The sequence below is a fragment of the Mus caroli genome, chromosome 6 (assembly GCF_900094665.2).
Source record: "Mus caroli chromosome 6, CAROLI_EIJ_v1.1, whole genome shotgun sequence".
NCBI classification, from domain to species: Eukaryota; Metazoa; Chordata; class Mammalia; order Rodentia; family Muridae; genus Mus; species Mus caroli.
In genome coordinates, this window is record NC_034575.1 from 50,551,155 (window position 1) to 50,573,020 (window position 21,866).

The window sequence follows — 21,866 nt, forward strand, 5'->3', positions numbered from 1 at the left end:
CTGCCATTCTACCTTCCTTCTTTCTGATATGTGCCCCTCAATGCTTTCAGCAATGACTTAAGAATAGCACATCCTGTAACTGTCCACACTGAATGAAGATTAAAGGAGCCTTTTTTCCCTCCTTCACTGGGTACTAATGTTTTCCTCCTGCATGTGGAAAGCATATATCTTCATTGCCTTCTGACATCGACTGTAGCCAGTGACAATTTGATGCCAGGTGGTTGGCAGCTGGTACTGGTACCTTTTCTGAAATAACCATAGCATTTAAGGTTTTCTCATCCTTGAGGTCAGTTTTGAAACTCTCCTACAAAGTCTTTAAGTATGCATTTTGTGGCTGTTGTTGCTGTTGCTGTTGTCATTTTAGGTCTGTTTGAATTAAGATCTGGTGTTGAATGTGGCTTTCTCATTGGCCTGTCTTTCCTGAGGCATGTGCAGTCCTTTACCTCCTATGCTTTCATTTTTTAATCAACTGGTAAATTATGTACAATAGAATTCACCTTTTTATATATGCGTCTTGTGGTTTTTCATATAATCACAGAGTTATGCAATCATTAAAATCATCTAAATTCTGAGAGTTTAATCCCCTACCTCACAAATCCCATGCCCTTGAAAAGTTACCCCATACTCCTCTCTCTACATAGCATATGGCATCAGTACCCAAGTCAAGTCTCTTGGAATATGTCATACAAACAGAATCACTGACATATAGATTTTTGTATGGCTTCTACTGAGAGAAGTGTTCTCAAGGATCTTCAGAATGTATCAGCAGTTCATTCATTTGGAATAGATGCGAGATTTTGTTAATACATTTTTCAGTTTCTGGGAATGTAGATGGGTTTCCACATTGGACTACTATGGGAAACTTTATTGTGAATATGTGATAACAAAGTTTCCTATGAAAATTGCTTTCAATTCTCTAGCATACGAATCTAGAATTCCTGGGTCATTTGATTGCAGTCTAAGCTGGCTGGAACTTGCTATTGAGTCTGGGTTGCTGTCCAACTTGATCCCTCTTACTCTGCCCCACATATGCCAACCAGCATACACCAGAATACTTGGATACATTTAACTTTTTAACAAATTGTAAAAATTTCCCAAAGGGCTCTGTTACTGTCCAGCACTGAGGAAGGATTCCAGTTTCTCCTCATCTTTATTTAAATGTCATTGTTTGCCTTTTTTTCCTGCCATCCACCTCATTTGAAGTCAGATCCCACCAAGTTTGAACTATATTTCCCTGACTAAGGATGCTGGTTGGTCATCTAGTTATACATTCATTGGTCATTTGAAGTTCTGTGAGAAGCTGCTTGTTCTTCTCCTTGTCCATTCGTGAGCTTGGCTCTTGGGCTTTGACTGTTGAGCTTCTCAAGTCCACTGTAAGTTCTAGAAACTAACCCCTACTCAAACATATCATTTGCTGATATTTTTCCTATTGCTCAATTTGCCTTTAAACACAGTTGGTAATATGAGTTGCCCCAAAGTATATTATTTTGATAAGGCCCCATTTACCTGTCACTTCTTACGTTATCACTGCAAATCCTGTGTTTTGTGTTCTGTGCTTCTTTCCATTTTGCCTGCCCTGCCCCCCATGATAGCTCTACATCCTGTCTAGGGTTTGTAGTTACTTTCATTTGATCCTTTAAATATTCTGCCAGGGAAGGGCTTATGAGGATGCTTTGTTTCTAAAGCCCCAAGTCATAGTTGGAGGATTAGAAATTCACTTCCAGTGCTGGCCTTGTCTGATAAGAAGGCACATGACTGTTTGCCCATTGGTCAGTAGCTCCAAACAAAGGCCACCAGCTGAGATTTTACCTTTCTTGTCCCTGTCTTATATTCTGACTAGGTCCCTATTATATCAGGCCTGCAACAACATCAGTCCTGTGGTGAACCTTGTGTAAGTCCCTTTTGTTTCTCCTTCCCAGAGCTGTTTGTCTCTTACACTGCCTTTCAAGACTTTAATTCTTCTTTTTTTTTATTTATATTTTCGAGACATGGTTTCTCTGTGTAGTCCTGGCTATCCTGGAACTCACTCTGTAGACCAGGCTGGCTTTGAACTCAGAAATCTGCCTCTGCCTCCCAAGTGCTTGGATTAAAGGTGTGCCAGGCTCATTTTCCTATTTTGTCTATTTCTGCATGTGTTTGAAGCAGAGGAGTCTATACCAAGGAATGAACATCTCAGGTTATCCTGACCAGAATTCACAAGAAGAGTTTCATCACTTAATGACTGAATCAAGTAGCCTGTAGCTGATTGGTGTGATCATACTCAATTCAGCCTCGAGGATGGTGATAAGGCCTAAATCTTAAACTCTTCAGCTAGGTCCATTTAAATGACTGCATGATCCATGCTTTTTAAAACTACTGTTTGTTGGTTATAGTTAAAAATTTTTCTATAATATAGCTGTGGTATGATCACCAGCTCCTTTAAAGTTAAAGGAGCTTAAGAAGAACCTAGCCAGATCTCAATAGGTAGCCATAACACCATCTAAATAAGAAGGAGAAACTATGAATAGTTCTTGAAGTAGGAAGGGGTTGAAGAAAGCTGATGATTAAAATTAGCAAATTGGAGGCATCTGTTAGACAAAGTACCTGCAATTGAGTCATGCATTTTGACACATAGGCTTTTGAGATGGCCAGAACTTAGGAAGTAAGACCTATGGGCAAGCCTAGACTGGCAAACTCAGATAAAAAGACAAGGCTTCCATCATGGTGATTCATCAGCCATATAAGCCTAACAAGCTACCTCAGTATTCAGCACAGCAAGTGGGTCAACATCAGGTCTGCATACTCTTGTAGATAGCCAGGATGACCTCTGGGATACTCCCTGGCTTAAGAATGAGCTATCTTTCCAATATGCAGGTATGATCACTTTCCACTGGCATTGCTGGTGTGATGTTAGCTTCCTCCTGATGCTCAGAATTCTGAAGTGCACAATAATCACAGCAGGCACATGATAAGATAATTTCTAGACACTGAGGATGGGTCCTTTCTAAGGAGCCACAACTCTCACTCACAGAAGCTTTGTGGATACTGATGGGCATCTGCTTATCACCTTGGCAGTCTGGGGATCAGAAAGTAGAAAGAGGAACTTCACTGTAGAAAAAAGCTAACTACTAACAGGTAAAAGCACTTTGAAGAAAATCAGTGCCACACAATATTAATTTTACCCAGATGGTTTGGAGAAAACTGCAAAGAGAAATAAGTCAAGGGAAACTAGTTTCAGGCAGTCACAGAAGTGAGAAAACTCAAGGCTCCTTAGCAGACAATGATGGAATCCACAGGTCAGGCCTGTGCACAGAGCTACAGAACATAAAGTGAAATTCTAGGTCAATGTGGATTAGGGTTCACTGTCAAGAATGCTACTCATTGTGAAGTGAGCTATTATTTTGCCTACAAGCAAGAAAAAATGTTAATCAAATTATCATATACCATGAATTACAAACCAGCCTAATTTCAGAGTGCTTCTCACAATAGTTGAAATATAGTAATTCCCCAAGGCAGAAATCTAAAAGATAATTTCACATTAGTAAAGGTATTTTTAAGAAGACAAAGGCAAACAAAATAAGGATGAGTTGTCATTTTTCCCACCAAAGTAGTAAGTTGTAAAACATAATATTCAGCATTGGCAAAAAGACAACAAAATGTACAATTAATTAATTAATTATAATAAGAGATAAATTAATATTATTAAAAGGAATCTTCACAAGAATCTAAGTATCTACACATTCTTAAGCCAGGATTTCTAACCCAGGAATATCCCTCATTCCATGCTTAGACTCCAAATATTTATAGACAAGAATGTAACATGAGTATAATAATAAAAGTTATCATTACATATATAAGTAAACTGACATAACCATTGACACATTAGCCAATTACCAAGATATTTGTTAATTTACTAACATGTAGAAGACATTTCAATATGGATAAAACAAAATCCTATATAAGATAGAGATTTAATTCAAGAAAAAAATGTGTAATAAGACCTGGAAGCAGAAGGGATCTTAGTTAATGTGTAACATTAGCAATAAACAACATTTTTCTTCCTATATTTTCTTTCTTATTATTATGAAAAAGGTTATAATGTCCATGTTTACCTTTTATAGTGTCTCTTTCTCAAAACAAATCCTACTATAGTTAAGCTTGTAACAGGGGTGTGAGGCTACCCATGTCAAGCTACTATCCACAGAGACTAACAGGGAGAGGAGCAGGCATTAGTCTTCCTTGAACATACATATGAGCATTATGGGTGAATATTTTCCTAGGAGATTCTAGAAGGGAACTGGATCATATTGACTTTCATATTTGTAATAGTAGACCTTCACTGTGCCTTCCATATGTACACACACACACAGTGTATGAGTGGGTACTAAGGTTAGAGCTGTCAGTCCTAATCCTTAGAGAGATGAAGTAGGTGAGAAAAGTAAAGTTCCAAGACAAAGGGGCACAGATGAGGTTTGAAAGTTAATCTATCTATCTGTCTGTCATCTATCTATCTATCTATCTATCTATCTATCTATCTATCTATCTATCTTTCCATATGTCATCTATCTATCTATCTATCTACCCACCTAGCCATGCCTCTATCTCTATCTGTCTACCTATCTCTATCTCTCTTTGCCCATTAATTTTTCCTGAACTATCTGATTCTCAGAAGCAGATACTTCATAGTCTGCACAAAAGAGATCACAGTTCCACTCTGTCCATTGCTGAGTGGAAGATTGTGTGGGAAACAACATGGTCACATCTGGAAGAAACTCACAAGTGAAAGCAACAGACACAACACTCCCTGATAAGGTGGACTTGAACAAAGGCTTTTCTACAGATGCTGCTGCCAACTCTTGAAACACTAGTGCTTTCTGTTGAGTGTGGTCACTGAGATAATAGGGCAATGTCATTTACCTACCTGGCAAGGTAATACGACTTGTGGAACTAGTGCTTGGAGCAGGTGAGCCATGAGAACGCTTCTTTGTACCTATGAATAGGAAAGAGAAGATAAGGAAAGTATAATCAGGACTGGCAAACGTTCATCTGATACAGATGTCTGGACCTGAAAATACCATGTAGAAGATGGCTGGTCAAGGTTACAGGTGTGTATTCTATGGCACAGAGAAGCCAGAAGTTCAGCTTGTGCCTTTGTGGGATTATACTTAGTATTTCTGCATAGTAGTTTGGCATGGTCGGTACCAATGCTCTTGAGAAGGACACGTCAGTATTAGTAGAGATTATTGATAAGTATGTAGTTACAAGAGATGCCAATTTCAGTGTTCTAGAGTGGAGACTATAATAGTTTAAAGCTCCACCAAGTTATAATGTGTATGTAGGGTGGGAATCAGCAGTTGGGAAATAAAAAGTTTGGAATTTAGAACTGAGCAATCAGGGATTTAAAATATGTTTTAACTACAGCTTGTTCCTGGAATTGGATCATGAATGGGATCTGTCTGATTCTCAGATCTTCACCAGGAAATGAGTAAACAACTATGTCTATGTTTTCTGGCAAAGTAGGGTATGTTAGTGCACTCAGAAACTGAGGAAACCACCGATGTTATGTTAGCAGGGTCCTCAAGCTTCCCGCAGATGGTGGCTAACTTCATTTGCAAAGTCAGTATCTTTCTTCATATTAAACAGGTGAATGTGTCATGAAGAAATGAAGAGACAGCCTCCAGGATAAGATTTAAAAAATGAAAAAGAAAAAAAGGAAGCAAATCAAAGGAACAAAACAAAGGAAGACAGAACCGTTCGTTAAAGGAACACATTTCTCACATACATACATCTTAAACACGCACATACAAATATTTATATATAAAAATATCAAGTGATGTAGACAATTATATACACATATATTATATAGTTATAAATACTATTTGCTTAGATTTTTTTTGTTACTTCATTTTATCATCCATATTGAAGAGAAAGAAGCATGGAAACCATAACTCAGCAGCAACACTTATGATGATCCCTTCAAAGAGTTGTGAAGATAATTCTTTTGGTTGAACCATACAGTGTTTCACTTTGTAACCCATGCTAGACTGGACCTCAGAATTCTTCTATCTCAGTCTCCTGAGAATTGAGTTACAGGCATGTATCACCATGTGTGTTCAGAAAAAAATTAGGCAAAGAATATACATAAGCTAATGTTATTTCTGTTATGAGTTCCTGCAATTGCCCAATATCTTAGCTACTTTCCTATTGCTTAACAAAACAGCATGACTAAGGCAGCTTATGAAAGAAAGCATTTAATTTGTCATTTGTTTTCAGACAATTGGAGTCTATGATGGTAGAACAAAGACATGACAACAGAAATAGCAGAGAATTCACATCTCCATTCTCAAGTAGGAAGTAGAGAAGGAACACTGAGAATGACACAAGTCTTTAAAACCCACAACCCACCCCACAGGGACACACCTCCTCCCCCAAGGCCACATCTCATAAGTCTTTCTAAGTCTTTCACAAACCACATATTTAAACCAATGGGGACCACCACTGTCATTCAAACCACCACACTCAAACTATTAGTAAAGTCATATGCAGAGAACTGGGGTGCCTAGAAGTTGTACTAATGAATTAAACCATGTTATCTTGGTCCAGGTAAAGATAACAAGAGTGATCAGCATCAGAGGAAGTATGAACCCAGAACTGGAGCTGTGTGGGTAATAAGTGAGGTTTTCCTGCTCTACAGCCTCCTGGTATAGTGCAGAGACATAGCTTCTGCAAGGTGTAGAGGCACAGCTTCTGTACAGTACCAGGGACTGTTTCCTTTCCCTTCCCTCAACACCCTCAAGATCCTCACACATCCAACATCATCTCTTTCTGTCTCTCCCTCCCCTCCCCCTCTTTCTCCCTTCCACTCTCTCTAAAAAGGAACAAAACAAAACAAGAATCATGGGGTCCAATTTGTATTGGTTATCTACTCTTGAGCATGAGGCTTGCCCTAGAGTGTGGTTGTCACCCCTTGTCACTCCACTGAAGAAAACTGATTTTTCCTCTTCCAGTAGCTATCAATAGCCTAGAGGTAGCACTCTTGGCCCACTTATGCTTTTCTATGCGGAGATTTTGTATGGCTTGAGTTTGTGCAGGTCTTGTGCATGGTGTCTCAATCTCTGTGAGTTCAAACATGCATCAGTTTATTTTTATTTTTTTTATGTCTAAAGATATTTTTCCCCTTGAGGTTGTCCATAATCTCTGGCTTTTACAATCTCTTCCACATTGATTTCTTGATGGGGGAGGTGTGATTAAGACATTCCATTTAGGGTTAAGTGATCCAAAGTCTTTCACTTTGTACATTGCCCAGCTGTGAGACTCTGTGCTAATTGCCTGTGAGAAGATGTTTCTCTGATGAGGGTTGAGTAACACACTAATATATAAGTACAACAATGTATCTTTAAGAGTTGCTTTATGTTCACATAGCAGAATAGCAGTAGTTAGTTTTTGCTGCCCAGTGTCTACTACCCTGTCCTGGGCAATCTAGCTTGTTGTACACCAAGCTGGGGTAGAGAGAGGGACCTTTAATCCAGTATAGGTGGGTGCAGTACAGGATCTCCATCAGCAATGAATGTTCAGGCAAAAACCACACCTGGGAACAGCTTTGGGGGACTGTTTTGTTTATTTGAGGGAGGATGGAATAGTGAAATGGTATTTATGCTCCTGGGAAGATGACCAGGATCTCTGGGCCAAGGTTTGTGTGGACCTGTCCATTGGCCTGGACAGGGGTATTAGAAGATGCTTTATCTACATACTCAGGGGCTATAGGGTCAAGGAGGAGAATACCTTATAAGGTCAAACAAGGAATGAAGCCCAATAACTGTCAGAGTAATAGGTTTGATGGTGGGGCAGCTGGCTTTATGTCGGCAGGTTGGGAGGGGGAGGGAGCTAACTCTTGCTGTCCTCATATTTGGGATATCCAGGATTGAAGCCTCCAGGACCCTTCCTCCATGGTCCTGAGCCATCATGGTCCTACAAGTTTTTGCCTAGGGTTCATGCCCTATCTAATTTCAAGTTTTTGGCTTCATTAACAATGTCAAGTATTTGTTCCATCTCATAAAGTGGGCTTGGCTGGTTACACTCACGACATTCATGCTGTTCTTGCACCATGGACATATCCTGCAGGCATGACAGAGCAAGACAGTGCATAGCTCCTTTCATCTTTTCCTCTTGCTGAGGCAACTTCACTTTAACGAGAATTTGATCTTGATAGGAGAATTGTATGTAAAATTGACTTTCTTCACTCAAATAACCCACAGCCAAGCTGCCCCAGCTAACTTATCTTGCCTCTATAAAAATACCTATTTTTTGGTTGCAAATCTCCATTTCCAGCTAACTATCTTAGCTTCTGTTAAACTGTTTGTTTTTACAAAATCTCTGCCTGAAGCTGCAGAATAAGATACCAAACAATGGTTTTTGCCTTTAAAAGCCCCCTGCTCTAAATACTTGGGGATACACTTAGGTTCTGTATACCTGAGTATAGTCCCAGTTGGTTGGGATAAATACTTTCAGTTGGCTATAAACTGTGTCTGAGTGGTTATCTGTGGTGGAATTCCCATAACACTGGCAGGGCACTGTTGTAGCTTGCAGAATAAGATATGTGGGTGAGATTAGTAATTAATTTTCTCCTCCAGCAGGATAGATAGCACTTTCCATCACTGTGAATGGCTGTCAGTAGAGGTGAAACTTATGGTTGATTGCTCCATGTTCTGTGACATAAGTATTTGGTGTCTTTGTCAACAAGGTTTTATCATCAAGTTGTGGAGGGTAACCAATAGTTTCTACAAAAACCTGTTATGTTTCAGGTGTCTATGAGACCCCTTTAGCCACCAATTCAAATGATATAACCGATTCATGGTACTAGTGCTTTTATTTGGTAGTATATGATGGGTATTCCTGCACAAACATCATGACCAAGAAGCAAGTTGGGGAGGAAAGGGTTTATTCAGCTTACTCTTCCCATTGCTGTTCATCACCAAAGGAAGTAAGAACTGGAACTCAAGCAGGTCAGGAAGCAGGAGCTGATGTAGAGGCCAGGGAGGGATGTTACTTACTGGCTTGCTTCCTCTGGCTTGCTCAGCTTGCTCTCTTATAGAACCCAAGACTACCAGCCTAGGGATGGCACCACCACACTGGGCCCTACCCCCTTGATTACTATTTGAGGAAATGACCCACAGTTGAATCTCAAGAAGGTATTTCCTGAACTGAAGCTCCTTTCTCTGTGATAACTTCAGCTTGTATCAAGTTGACACAAAACCAGCCAGTACAGAGCCCCAATTAAATGATGTCCTTATATGAGTTGCCTTGGTCATGGTGTCTGTCCACAACAATGTAAATCTTAAGACAGGCTAGAAAAGCAGTTGAATGCTATAAGCAGGGCTTAATGGGCCATCCATGTAGGAGCTTGGAAGGCAGTAATGCTGAGAGCAATGTGGATACTGGAAGCCCAGTTCAAGAAGTTTCATATGGGAACAATATTAGCTAAAGGCTAGAAACCATTGTGATATTTTGGCAAAGCATGTGATTATTTTCTGCCCTTTCTCTTAAAAATCTTCTTGAAGACTTTGAGATTAAATCCCTCAGCAGAGTAGATTTTAAGATAGCCTAGTATTCACTTTGTCTTTGTCCTGTGGTTCTTAGTGATCATTCTTATGCAGATCTACAATGAAAAAGAGCTCACAGAATAAAAAGAAATACAAAATGCTGAGTTCGAGGAGAAAAAGATCACCAGGAAATTCAATGTTGGACATAAATTTTGTGTTCAACGAGATGAAAAGCTTAAAGAAAGTCTGGTGCAAAATGGAGTAAAGGGAGAGATGCTCTCAGGGGCAGACCCCACTCAACCAAGTTTCCAACTTTTAATAAGGAGTCCAGAGAATTAAAGGAGAGCTTATGCAACAAAGAAAAGTACCAATAAATCAAAGCTTATGCAAATACATGCAGGGGGCCAAGTTCCATCCCAGACAAGCAGAACTGGGCAGATTCCAACCATGTGATTCTGAGTATAGAGTCAAGAAAGCAATAATAAAGAGGTTGTAGACTCTTCCTAGGCAGTTAAAGAAAGCCACTAGCTGAGGGCAGGCTTGTGGCAGGGAGTCCCCTGCATGCAGGACTGGAGAGGCCATGGCCTCAAACTGTGAAAGTGAAGCCTTGATTGTGTAAGAGACTCCAAGATGTTGGAGATACCAGAGCTGAGAGATGTCTACTGAGAGCTTCAAACACCAGAAGAAAAATTGTGCTGCAGTTAACAGAGCTGGAATCTAAGCCTTTTGATTTGAGCCTTTGGTCTTTTTAGACTTTTAAACAGTCTTGAGACTGTGGAAGACTGGGGACTTTTGAAGTCAGACTAAGTGCACTTTGCTTTATATGGCTACAAGCCTATGGGAGCCAGGGAATGAAATGTTGTGGTTTGAATGTGAATGACCCCTCATGTTCATACAGTGAATGTTTGATTCCCTGTGGCAGCTCCATCAGGGACTCCATATTCACTCTGTCAGTGTTTGTCAGCCTATGGAGAGTGAGGGTCACAGTGCCATCTGCAGACATTTGAGCCCTTTAATTAGGAGTGAGGTATTGGTGGGATGGGCTTGGCCTGGCACTTCCAGTGTGAATGAATACTCAGTGAAGAGACTGTTTTGAGTTGAAGAGAGGAGCCATCTTTCTTCTGAACCACCAATGTGCTTTGACCTCACAGATGCTATTTTTAAGTCATTTTAAGTCATTTCTGCTCATGTAGCTTTAGGTTTTCAGAAAACTCAGATCTGGCCTATGACTTATTGCTGCGAACTGGGGAGGCTCTTTGCCCTGCATTTCCACATAAAGACAATTTCCTGGGGTATTAGTTTCCCTTTATCCTTCCACTCTGATTCTGCCTTTTCTTTTTTCTTTTTTTGTTTTTTGCCCTCTGCCCCTTCTCATTCTTTCCACATATATATGTGGGTTCATGTGTGCATGTATGTATGTATGCATGGAGCTATTGCTCCAGGGCCCTACCTGTCTGCTTCCTGCCACGATAGTCATGAACTCTACTACCATCTATAATACAAATTGCTGCTTCCTCTTATAAAATGTTACCTTAGTCATGGTGTCTCCTCACACACATACAGTAGACTGGTTGTCCAGCAAGGCCCAGAGTTCCACCTATCTTCACCCTTTGAGTGCTATACCACCCAGCTTTTCTTTAATGTGGGTTCTGGAAATGAAACTGGTGTGATTATGTTCTGAAGATGAACACTTTATCAACCATGAGGGCCATCTTCCCAGCCTTTATTCTGCTTTCTTAATTTAAAGAGAAAATTTCATAATTCAAGTTATGAGTCTTTAGACTTCTCAAATATTTTATAAGTAGGCAAGACATACAAAAGAATAAGCAAGTACATTGAAACAGACTTTATTTCATTTTTTGTCAACTATTAAGCTTTAAAAACATCTATTTCAGGATAAAACTTTGAGGGTCAGGTAACAATACTCATGCAAATGTGCTTTGTAAACAATGGAGTGTAATAATGTTAGTATTTGGGTTTTATTCTAAGGGAAGTGTGTTGTGTATGTGTGTGTGTGTGTGTATGCTTGTCAGTGCTAATAATGCAATGCACATATGCACATGGAAATATGTCATGGTTGTAAAGGGAAATTTTAAAGCCAAGAATTAAATTGTCCTTGATCTACAGTGAATGTTTAGAGAGTAAACAACCTAATCAGTCAGCTCGGGGCAGAAATGTCACCAGGGCAACTCATGTGACTGGTGTCTTTTGACAAACGAATAGCTTTCAGATATTTCAAATTAATGTCCTTGGCTCCCTCAGCTAAAAGGCAATGAATCCAATTATTCAGGAGACTGGAAATGGGATGGAGATGGAAGTGACAGTCAAGGCTGCCACCCACAAGGTGAACACACATTCCTAAGACAGGACAGCCTGAGGTTAATGAGAAACCCCAATGATTTGTGACTGAACTCAACCATTTCATGATTTCCCTTCTACAAAGATGGGTGGCACAAGCTCAAGCCTGAGGGGGAAAGAGTGATTTAAGTGCCTGTGAGTCCAAATATCATCCTCATGAATGGTACTGTTATAAATACAACCCACAGGGCAGCATGGGTGTAGAAAGGCCATGATGGCAAAGGATGTTGACATGGTAGGCATTTTAAATCTATGTGTTTGAGCATATTATAAATGCCTGCTCTTACAGTAGTCATAACTTTCTGGCCATTGTTGCTAAGTGTATCTACCAACATTGTTGTGTTCTACTTGGCCATTTGTAGTAGGCTGATGTCTCAGAACAAATGATCACTTGTGTCTTCTTTTTATATCCTAAAAGAAAGGGCATCAAGTTCTCTTTCTTTGTAGAATCACTGGCAGCTTAGGAGATCTCAAACTGAGTCTCCCAAAGGGTTATTCTCCAGCAATGTATGCATGCCCAGAGCTCGTACCTGCAGTGTACTTTCCCACACTACACCATCAGTTCTATGTTTGTTCTGACAAGACTTGTCTTCTCTTCGCAAAATACAATGAGCTCTTCACACATTAGCATTTATTTATGCTGCTGAAATATAGCTCTTTTAACATTTGATTGTGCTCAGAAATTGGACACCTCCCCTCCCCAGTATTTGCAATGTTTAAACCTATAGCTGAACATCTAACAACTTGTTCAGGAATGATATTCTAAAATGTGACAAAACCTAATATTCAGACAGATTCGTTCCTGTTATTTAGAATACATATGCTAAAATAAAAACTTCCAACTTCATTGACCAATAGCAGAGAGGTGGTTAAATAAACTGTACTAGAGATGCATTTATGTTTGTGCTGAAATTATATGAATGAGGAGGCTTAAAAAAACAGGATAATGTTTACACGCTAATATTATATGAAATGAGTCATAGTGATAACTTAGGTACACTGCATCACCTTAACTGTGTATACACAGTAGTTTACACATAGTAAAGTGTGCATAGTCAAAGACCTTAAGGAAACACAGTGAAATACTGGCAGGGATTAATTGTGGGGTGGGGTAGTACAAGCAACTTTAAGTTCTTGTTGATGATCTGATAACAGCACTTTTATTATTAAACAACCAGATCCCACAGGGAACAAGTACATAGCTAAAGGTTATAATTTATAAAGTGGCAAGGCAGGTAGTAATACAGCAGAGTTACTGCGTGACTAATATGCAGAGCCACACTGAGTAGTAATTGTGTGATACAGTCCATCACCACAAGGGCTGCCTCTTAGTGGCTGGTTGCAGATCTTATGACAGTAAATGGCATCTGTTGTTATAGACAATGATAATGGGCAAACTAATGCTACTCTGTTTAAAAGGACAGGAAAACATTTCCAAGAATGGAGGAAGAAAATAATTTAGAATTTGAAAGTTGGCATTCAGGATTACGATACCATTGTACTAAGTGAAAAAATTACTTGGAAGCCAACCTAACTCTAGGACAGCAACCTTGGCTTCTGATAACCCATTGAACATAACCTTAACCCCCATGAAGACTTTACAAACATGGCGGCCTGCTGGGAGTAACCCCTAGTGTGCAATAGAAGTAGTTGCTATTTGAACATTACCCAGGATTCAGGAGGGTGTAAGTAATGGCGGTAGAGCAGGTTCAGGCAGCCCCGGATTTGGCATAGAGAGTGGACAACAACTCCGAGAAAAACACAGCCATCTCTTTGTTTCAAATCCCAATAAAGAGGTTAACTAATGTCTTTATTTGACAATTAGAGGAACATACAATTATTTATTACTAGATGTTAGGGGAAATTATACATGAAGGATTATCAGGCTCTTTTGTGCAATAAAGATTTACAATAAACATATTTTTAAATGTTTTAACAGCAGTTTGGCACTCTCTGTTTTTACATGAATCCCATGCTTCGATTTTGCATTTGGAGGTGTGATGTTACAGTGTGTGAACAATTAGCATTTCAGTACAGCACCATAGGGGACAGAATACTTTTCCTTAGAATGGATGGCCATTCCCTTGCTCTGTGATGGATACATGCAAGCTGAAACCTACACTATGTCTGCCTGAGACTCCTTCACATCAGGGAAGTACATGATATTGTGCCATGAAGTAAACACAAGCCATTTCCCATCTTCCTTTTTTGGAAAGGCATCTGCAGTACCACAACCATACATTTCTTAACTCCCCCTCCCCCAACAACTAGGTATGTGGCCTAATCTGGGAAAAGTCTGGCAGGCTGGCAACCTTCTTTCTTCAGAGTACTGCTAAATGTTCTTGATAGCATTTTAGACACTTGCCACAAATCTAGCCGTCTGGATCTGAACAGCAGCAACATCTAAGGCTTAGAAAGGGTTTCTACCTTCCATTCCTATGTAGCCAGGGCCAGAGAAGCTCCCTATAAGGAATGAGTGAGTCTACAGACTCATGATGAGAACATAACATCCAGAGGGAAAAAACCTTGTAACAGAAAAAAAAATTGTCCTACAATCAAGGAAGACAAAACATTGTATTAACCTGGAAGTGATTCACCTTGCTTTGAATAATTTCCTCCCATTCTGAGTTTCTTGTCCTTGCCTCCCTTTACCAATATATCCCTTTCTCCCCATATAGCTTCTTCACTTTGCTTTAGACACTTAACACTTCCTCATTTGGATTACACTAGAAAATGTGCCCCCCCACACACTATTTTGTGTTTCTCTGTGCTCAAATGATACTGCAGGTAGCATGGCTTATCTGGACAGAAGCCACTGAAGAGACTTGAGAAATGACAGAAAATGTGAGACACAAAGGAAACCACGAAGGGAAGGGCATGAAGCAGGGAGAGGATACTTCAAAAGTCAAGCGGGTGTCCCTGTACAGCGGAACACAAGAGATAAGACAACCCGAGCCAAGATCTACAAATAAAAATAGCAAAAATATTTTAAAATCTTACAGCATATAAAATTGTATAAAATTGCCTCAAAACAAGAAGAAAAAAGAAAAAGAAAAAGAAAGGAATTCTTTACAGTCTGTTTCTAGAATCCATCACTGGATGATATGTATGGCTGTAGATTTTCACTATAAAGCTGTAAGTATTATTGTGTGTGTTTTTTTATATCATCACACATATCACACATATACCTATTTGAAGACAAGGGTAGCAGTATATAAAGCCCCCTCCCTAGTATAGAGCACATAAGAAAAGCAGATATAAGCAGAGGTATGCCTCCTGAGCACTTGGTTAAAAGCCATTCCAGCCACAGGGCTCTAGTGAGCTTGCCTGTGAGTGCTTCTGCAAGTGTAGACTTCAGCTCCCATGAAGAGTGTGTCCATGTGGGAGCCTCAGAGGCAATGGGCGAGCCTGAGCCCTCCAGAAAAGATGCTCAGTACTGACACTGACTGTGGACTGGTACAGTCAACAGTCACCCAGAAGGCAGATGAATCCCCAGCAGAGAAGCTAGGTAAGTGTGCTCTGGTTGAGCTGAAAGTTTCCACCATTCTCCTGTTCCTGACGCTGCAATGGCCCCTTCGTTTGGGAACAGGTGTATCAGGGAAACCCGCCCTTGCCAATGTTAACCCAGTTCCACTTGAACAAAAGTCAGGATGAATGCTAATTCATCTCTAATATGTGTGCCAATATTTTGAGTGAAAATGGGAAGCTGGGTTGATATAAGAAGATAATCAGAACTTCAATCTTTAAAGCCTGACCATGAACTTCTCAGATCAGGTCTCCTGCTGACCCTCACCATTGTTTCCTGAGAAAACAAGTCCTTAAATGAGGCTGGTTTTGCTCATCACAGGAGATCTCCTGGAGAGCACATTCCCCATACAAAGATCCAATGAGAATTTCACATTTTTCTAACCTTACTCACATTTGCTAAACACTGCAGTCAAATCAGTAGATGGCCCTGGTTACATCCTGACTTCAGGGTCACCTCTGTGCCCACCAGTGTTTCTGCTTGGACATAGGGTAATGAGTCCCCTGGTTGCACAGGAACATTGTTGCTGTTCATTACTGGCAGCTCATTATGCTCTCTTTCTCAGTGATAATGAGGCCTTTAATCATGGATTGCTGTTGATGGATTACAAGTATAATTTTCCATTTGTTCAAGAATAAGAACCAATATAGCATCATTATTGAAACATTATATTCAATAACACTCAGCTTCACTGCAGCTGGGCATTGTGCCCACCACGGTAGCAGAGCAGACCCTGCAGTGATTTCTCACGCTGCATTGATAGTATTTCCCATTTGTTTCAAGAGCGTCCAAGTTTCAGCTTGGATTCTAAGCAGAGTCATGAGCACTTCCTGCAGTTCTGTGGCATTATCCCTCCTGGTTCAGTCTCCGAAGAACCTCATTTCATTGGTTTTATTTATTTATTTTTGTTGTTGTTTTTGTTGTTCTTTCTCAAATTTAAAGGCCACAGAAAATATACTAATCAACTTTCATGCACTTGTTAGCTTTGACAATTTCCCCAAATAGCCTGCTGTTTCCCCTCTCTTGTGATTCCAGTATGTCTGCCTTTGCCCAGAATGCAAGTCTCATGAATACAGCCACATGGAAGGAGGAGGTATGGAATATGTTGTAAAGGAAATTTGAACTTTGTTTGAATTGGAAGGGGACAGTATAATTCCATCTGACAGTACTACTGTGAGTCCTGAGTGTTGACTGGGTGCCAGGCACCGTGACATAATTCCTGCAATGTGGCTGGGCATCTCAGTGTTAGAATGAAGAGTCTGACTGGGAATAAAGGTACTCCCCCAATCTGTTTTATTTGGAAAATTATGCTACATTCAGACTTCCAATCCTGGGATCTTCTCTGTCTCATCATGAAAAGGATTTTCTACTTTTTATTATTTTTCCCCCACACTCATTGGGAGAACATTATAAAATGTTTCTCATTATAAAAATCTTACTCACACATTAACAAACACCAGAGGAAGATATACCTTATTTGTCTCCCCATCTCTCCTACCATTGATTCATAAAGTCTGTCTAAAGAAAAGTTACTCATGAGAGAAGAGAATTCAGGTTCCCAAATGCCAGAATGTGGAGTATAAAATAGCCCGCTGCCCTCACACTGTATGATAACATTATTCTTCCCTTTTCATTTTTATGCTTTCTAATGTCATGGCTGGAGTTGGAAAATATGATGTCTGAGATTCTACGAAAGAGATGAATCTGCAACACTAGCTTGCCTTTGGCTTTGGTGCTTATCATGATGTCTATAAAGGTAGAAGTGCGCAGAATCCTGTCAGATGTCTTCAATAGTTTCTTAAAAGTTCCAAGAACAAAATGGCCAGTGGAAAAAGTGCTTTAATGATTTAGAAATGTATCTTTTAATTGATGCCATAAGCTAATGGGACACACAGACTAGGAAAGGCAGCTACAAATAAGAAATAAAAACCAGAACTCCATAAGGATCAGTCCCTCTGTCCCAAGATGAGACCATAGTGACATAACTTGGATATTGACTTGTTGGGTGATATGAAGGTACAACTCAAGAGATGAGTCCAGTTATCAAGTTATACCCAGAAACATGAAAAGTATTTATTGTAATATTAATGAGTATGAGTAACTGCTGTGTCCACAGTTTCTTATAGTAACTCTGGTGTGCAAGGCTGCACTATGCACATGAACCAGAGCAAGATGATAATTGGGGTAGTGGGCTGATGCTGGTTGGATATCAATGCAAAACTTGGAAGAAGCTGTTTCAAGAAAAGCAAAACCCACGTAAAAATGCTAGAGCTTTGGAAATATTGTTTCTTCTTGTGAATACTGACCTGGAAGAATTATTCTAATGTGGTATCAGATCTAGGATGAGTTTAGAGCGGAGTAATGTGCTTCTAAACAAATGGCTTTGCATGTGTAGTCAATGTGCTTTAACACTTGAGAAATTGAACGCTGAGACTGAGTTAGCAGAGCTTTTGTTCCTTCTGGGTGGTCTAAGCTAAGCATGGGAAGATCTTTTCCCATTCTTTTTCAGCTGATTAGTGGCTAACAGCAAATTTAAATCATTTACATCTTCACTGATTCTAGAGAAATGGCTATATTCCTATTTCTTTTTAAATATTGTGTAGTGTTATTTGCTAGATTATAAAATGAAGCAGTAGGCATTCTGTATCAACTGCCCAAGTGCTTCACATACAAAAATATAGAGAGTAGATGTGAGGTAAAAGGCCCATGTTCCAAAGGCATAGACTGCAAACACTCAATTGCATTGAATTGACACACAGCATCATTCTACCTTTAAGAACACAGTTTGCAATCCAGTGATCCTTGGGTGGCATGCAGCTCATAAGCACATTTTCTTTCACTAGTGCAGTGTAAGCATCTGAATTAGAAGCCAATGTGTAAAACTTGGTAGGAGATTTACACAAAATACTGCGTACGTAGGACCCCTGTTCCTACAGAGCACAGATATAGCCCATGATACTGGGCTGCTGCTTTCTTACCACAGCATCTCCTTCAGCAGTTCCTCCCCATCCTTATTCAGCCTCACCAATTCCTGAGCATCCTCACTCTTCTCTCACAGCCATGCCTCTCCAGGACCCCAACATTCTTACTCTTTCTTACTGTCTCCTTGATATCACAGCCCATCAAACTGCCCTGGATTCCAATACTTAGATATTACATGGCTTGTTCTAATCATTACATTTGGCCCTTCCATCTATGCTCCCAAAGTTATTTAAATCTGAGATCTCATAATTTAGTTAGGAAAGCAGGTAGAGCAATGAAGAAGTGTCAGTGTTGTGATGAGGCCAAACATACGACCAACAGAGAAAAGTCAGTCAACATCGGTTCTGCGTGCTCCAGGCAACAACTTTCTTCCCAACTTCCTGCTGTAGCCTGTTTCTGTGAGCCAAGAGGACCATACACAGTCTTCTTTAACCTCTGAAGAAACACTAATAACTTATTTCAGCAATACAGATACTTTAAAATTTCTGACTGTATGCTTTCAATATAGAAAATAAATCTGTGGAGCTCATCTAAGTTTATTACCAAGTTCATTTTTTCCCTAACATTGATCCTATAAGACATGCATTATGTTCAAAAAGGACCTAAAACTATATAATAAAAATACATCCAAATCAAATGATGGGGAAAAAAAATCACACCTTCCTTGCATTTCACTGGATCCCACTTTCTGTTTGGCTTCAGAACAATCTACTTTAATTCCCTTTTCCTGCCAAATATCTTATCAACTCCTTTATTGTGTTAAAATCTCATTTAAATGAATCTCATCTCTCTGATTCTGGGTCCCTTATCACTTCCCTTTCTAAAACGTTTTTAAATTAATGAGGCCAATTTAAAGATATTCAAAAGAAAATGACCAGACAGTGGTCAACATTTCAGCGACATTGTAGTGATTGGTACTACCCAGTCAAAGCACTGGGGAGCCTGCCTGGCAGTATGGTCATCACCTAAAACATTCAAGTTTATATTTATGAATTTACAGATAATAAATTAAGCATCAAATACAGAGACCTACAGAATAAGCTCCTCTTAAAAAAACAGTTTTGTATTACACAAATGGGAAAAAATTGTTCTTAATTTTAAGTCATAAACTGGAAAAAAAGGAAAGTTGTTGACTGATGAAAAATAAAAGAACCAGAGATTGGCATTTCACGGTAGTTGTAATGAAGGCCAGTCTGGCTATATTCACCATCAGGAGCCTGGGTGAAAGGCAACAATCTAAGATAACAGCATTAACAAAAACAAAACGCAGTCTCCAGGTTTCACTCAGCGCATCCGGAATGGCAGTCTTTCACCAGGTCCAGAAAGCCAGACTACTAGTAATGGATTGTAAAGTGGCCTTTCATGTTTGATTTCTGCTGGGCTGGGGATGGCAGGAAACCAAAATGAAAATAAAAAGAACATAAGGAACCACACGTGGGTTTTGTGTGTTCAGGGAAAGAAATCCCCCAGAATTCTAAGACCTCAAGCCAACCCCCAGAGGCCCCTGGGAGGAAGAGAGAAGGCCAAATGTGGGACTTGGCTTTGAAAGCTGTACACCTTCCCCAGATATGAGTCTTTGTGGAAGAAGAAGAATGGAGAAGCTCAGCTAAAATGGCGGGAGACACTGGCAGCCTCAGTCTATGTGAGGTCTTTTCTACTCTTCTGGATCTGAAAGAAAGAAAAAGAAAAAGAAAAGTGTCAATGCTGCCTTCCCTCCCCCTCTACCCTCAAGGTCTCAGGAAAAGAAAATCTGAGGCAAAAAATCAAGGCAATCAACGGAACAATTCAGATTAATCATAGCAGAAAACCAGTTGGGAGATAGGAGAGCTCTGCTGTCCAAAACAAGACTCATTTTATTCATAAGGAAAATCTCAGGAGGGATCCTTAAGTCCCAGACACATATGTACAGACACAAGGGCTGTGTAAACTGGGTCTACAGGCATTCAGCTCAAGCACTGTTTAATAAGTCACTTTTTTTTTTTTTTTTTTTTGTCACGGAGAGGACAGTGGCTGAGAGTCTGGCTAATGTATTTCAATGGTTGATGGGATCGGAATAAATCAGATTGCTCCAATCTTGTTTCCATGCAAAGAGAAACCTTCTCAGAATATTTGTCCCATTTACAGAGAAGCTTCTCAAAGACATTCCAAACAAGAAATGCCCCAGCCCAAATCATCATGCAAACGCATCCAGGGGAAGAGTCAAAGAAGAAAACAAAGATGGAAACAGAAGTAAGTTCATGGAAATAGACAATATTGGGATTTTTTTTTTCGCCTGGTGAACTCTATCCCGCTTATCCTCAAATTCTTAAAACAACAGCCCCTGTAGGACTGGCAGGCACTGGTGTTCCAGTAAGTCATCCTTCCCTGTTGAAAAAGTTCCCTGCTGTGCAGGGCCCCAAAGGAATGACAGTGTAGGGTTCCAGACTCTAGGAAGGGTAATAGCTTCATCTACAGCAGTCTTAGAAGTAATCTCAGGACAAGGAAAGCTTCCCCTTCAAACTTTAAGATACTTTGCTAAATAAGACTTAGCTGAAATTAGGCAGAAAACTAGTTGCAAGATAGGACAGCCCCTTCTGATCTATTGTAATTATAGCCAAGTCTCAGTTTTCCAGGGGCTATTGATCCCGACCTCCTGCTGCTCCTTTTATTCTGGGCTTGATGTTTGCTATGTTTACCATTAGCAACTGCACCCATTTGGGAGAAATAATAGGAAAAAAAAAAAAAAAACAGCCCTTAGGCCTGTCCCTCTCCATTGACAGCACTTGACAGCAAGGGAGGGAGACAAGACAAAAGGTAACATTGAGAATTAGAATTTTTCTATTGCTTATACAGTTTGGTCCACAAGGGAATTGAAAACTGCATCTCCCTTCTTAGTGCTCAGGCCCTGCCACTATCAGTTTAAGGTGATACATAAACATGACTCCTTATAGATGGAACTCATCACAGTCACAGATACTCCTCCAAAACTCAATTTTGTTATGATGGTTGGCATAAGGGGTTTGTTTTGTTTAAAATAAGACACTTTGGTTAGAAGGAAGCTGAGGGCAATTTGCTCAAAAGCACCATCATTAAACGTAGTAGGCTCTGCCTGGCTGGCTAACAAGGAGTGTGGCAGGCCTCCAACATTGCAAGTAGTCTGGATTATCAGTGGTCTGCTGTCAAAAGTTGTTCCAGAGATGGAAAGATCTCAAGGTCTTAGTTCTTCCCACCTTTCTAATCATTGCTTAAGTGTGAAAAAGAGGAATGAGTGCTTTCTCAGGCTCTAGACCTCAACTGAGCTTTTTCTAATATTGGGTCAAAGTTGGGAAGGCATGGGGGGTAGGGATAAAGAAAGTATGTATATTTAAACAATATGTGAGTTTGTTACTATTATATATAAGATCAACAGAAAAACACCAAGAGGTTACAGATCCCTGGCCATCATTCCAGCCTCAAACACATAGCTTGCTTAGGGTAATTTTTATTTAAGATGCTTTACCCCA

At 39.9% G+C, this 21,866-nt stretch overlaps 1 protein-coding gene across 12 annotated transcripts in view; it reads right to left on the reverse strand.

The window, feature by feature from the left end:
* Positions 1-21,866, reverse strand: part of Pde1c (phosphodiesterase 1C) — a 535,503-nt gene that overhangs the window by 15,398 nt on the left and 498,239 nt on the right. For 11 of the 12 annotated variants that reach the window (XR_002378135.1, XM_029478710.1, XM_029478709.1 and 8 more), the window contains one exon: positions 4,901-4,969. Coding sequence is in view for 11 of the 12 variants with exons in the window: in XM_029478710.1 (XP_029334570.1) it covers positions 4,901-4,969 (69 nt within the window). In the remaining variant the exon portion in view is untranslated. Of the gene's footprint in view, positions 1-4,900; positions 4,970-13,661; positions 20,053-21,866 lie in introns of those variants that run through there. The other variant, XM_029478715.1, reaches the window with a different exon arrangement.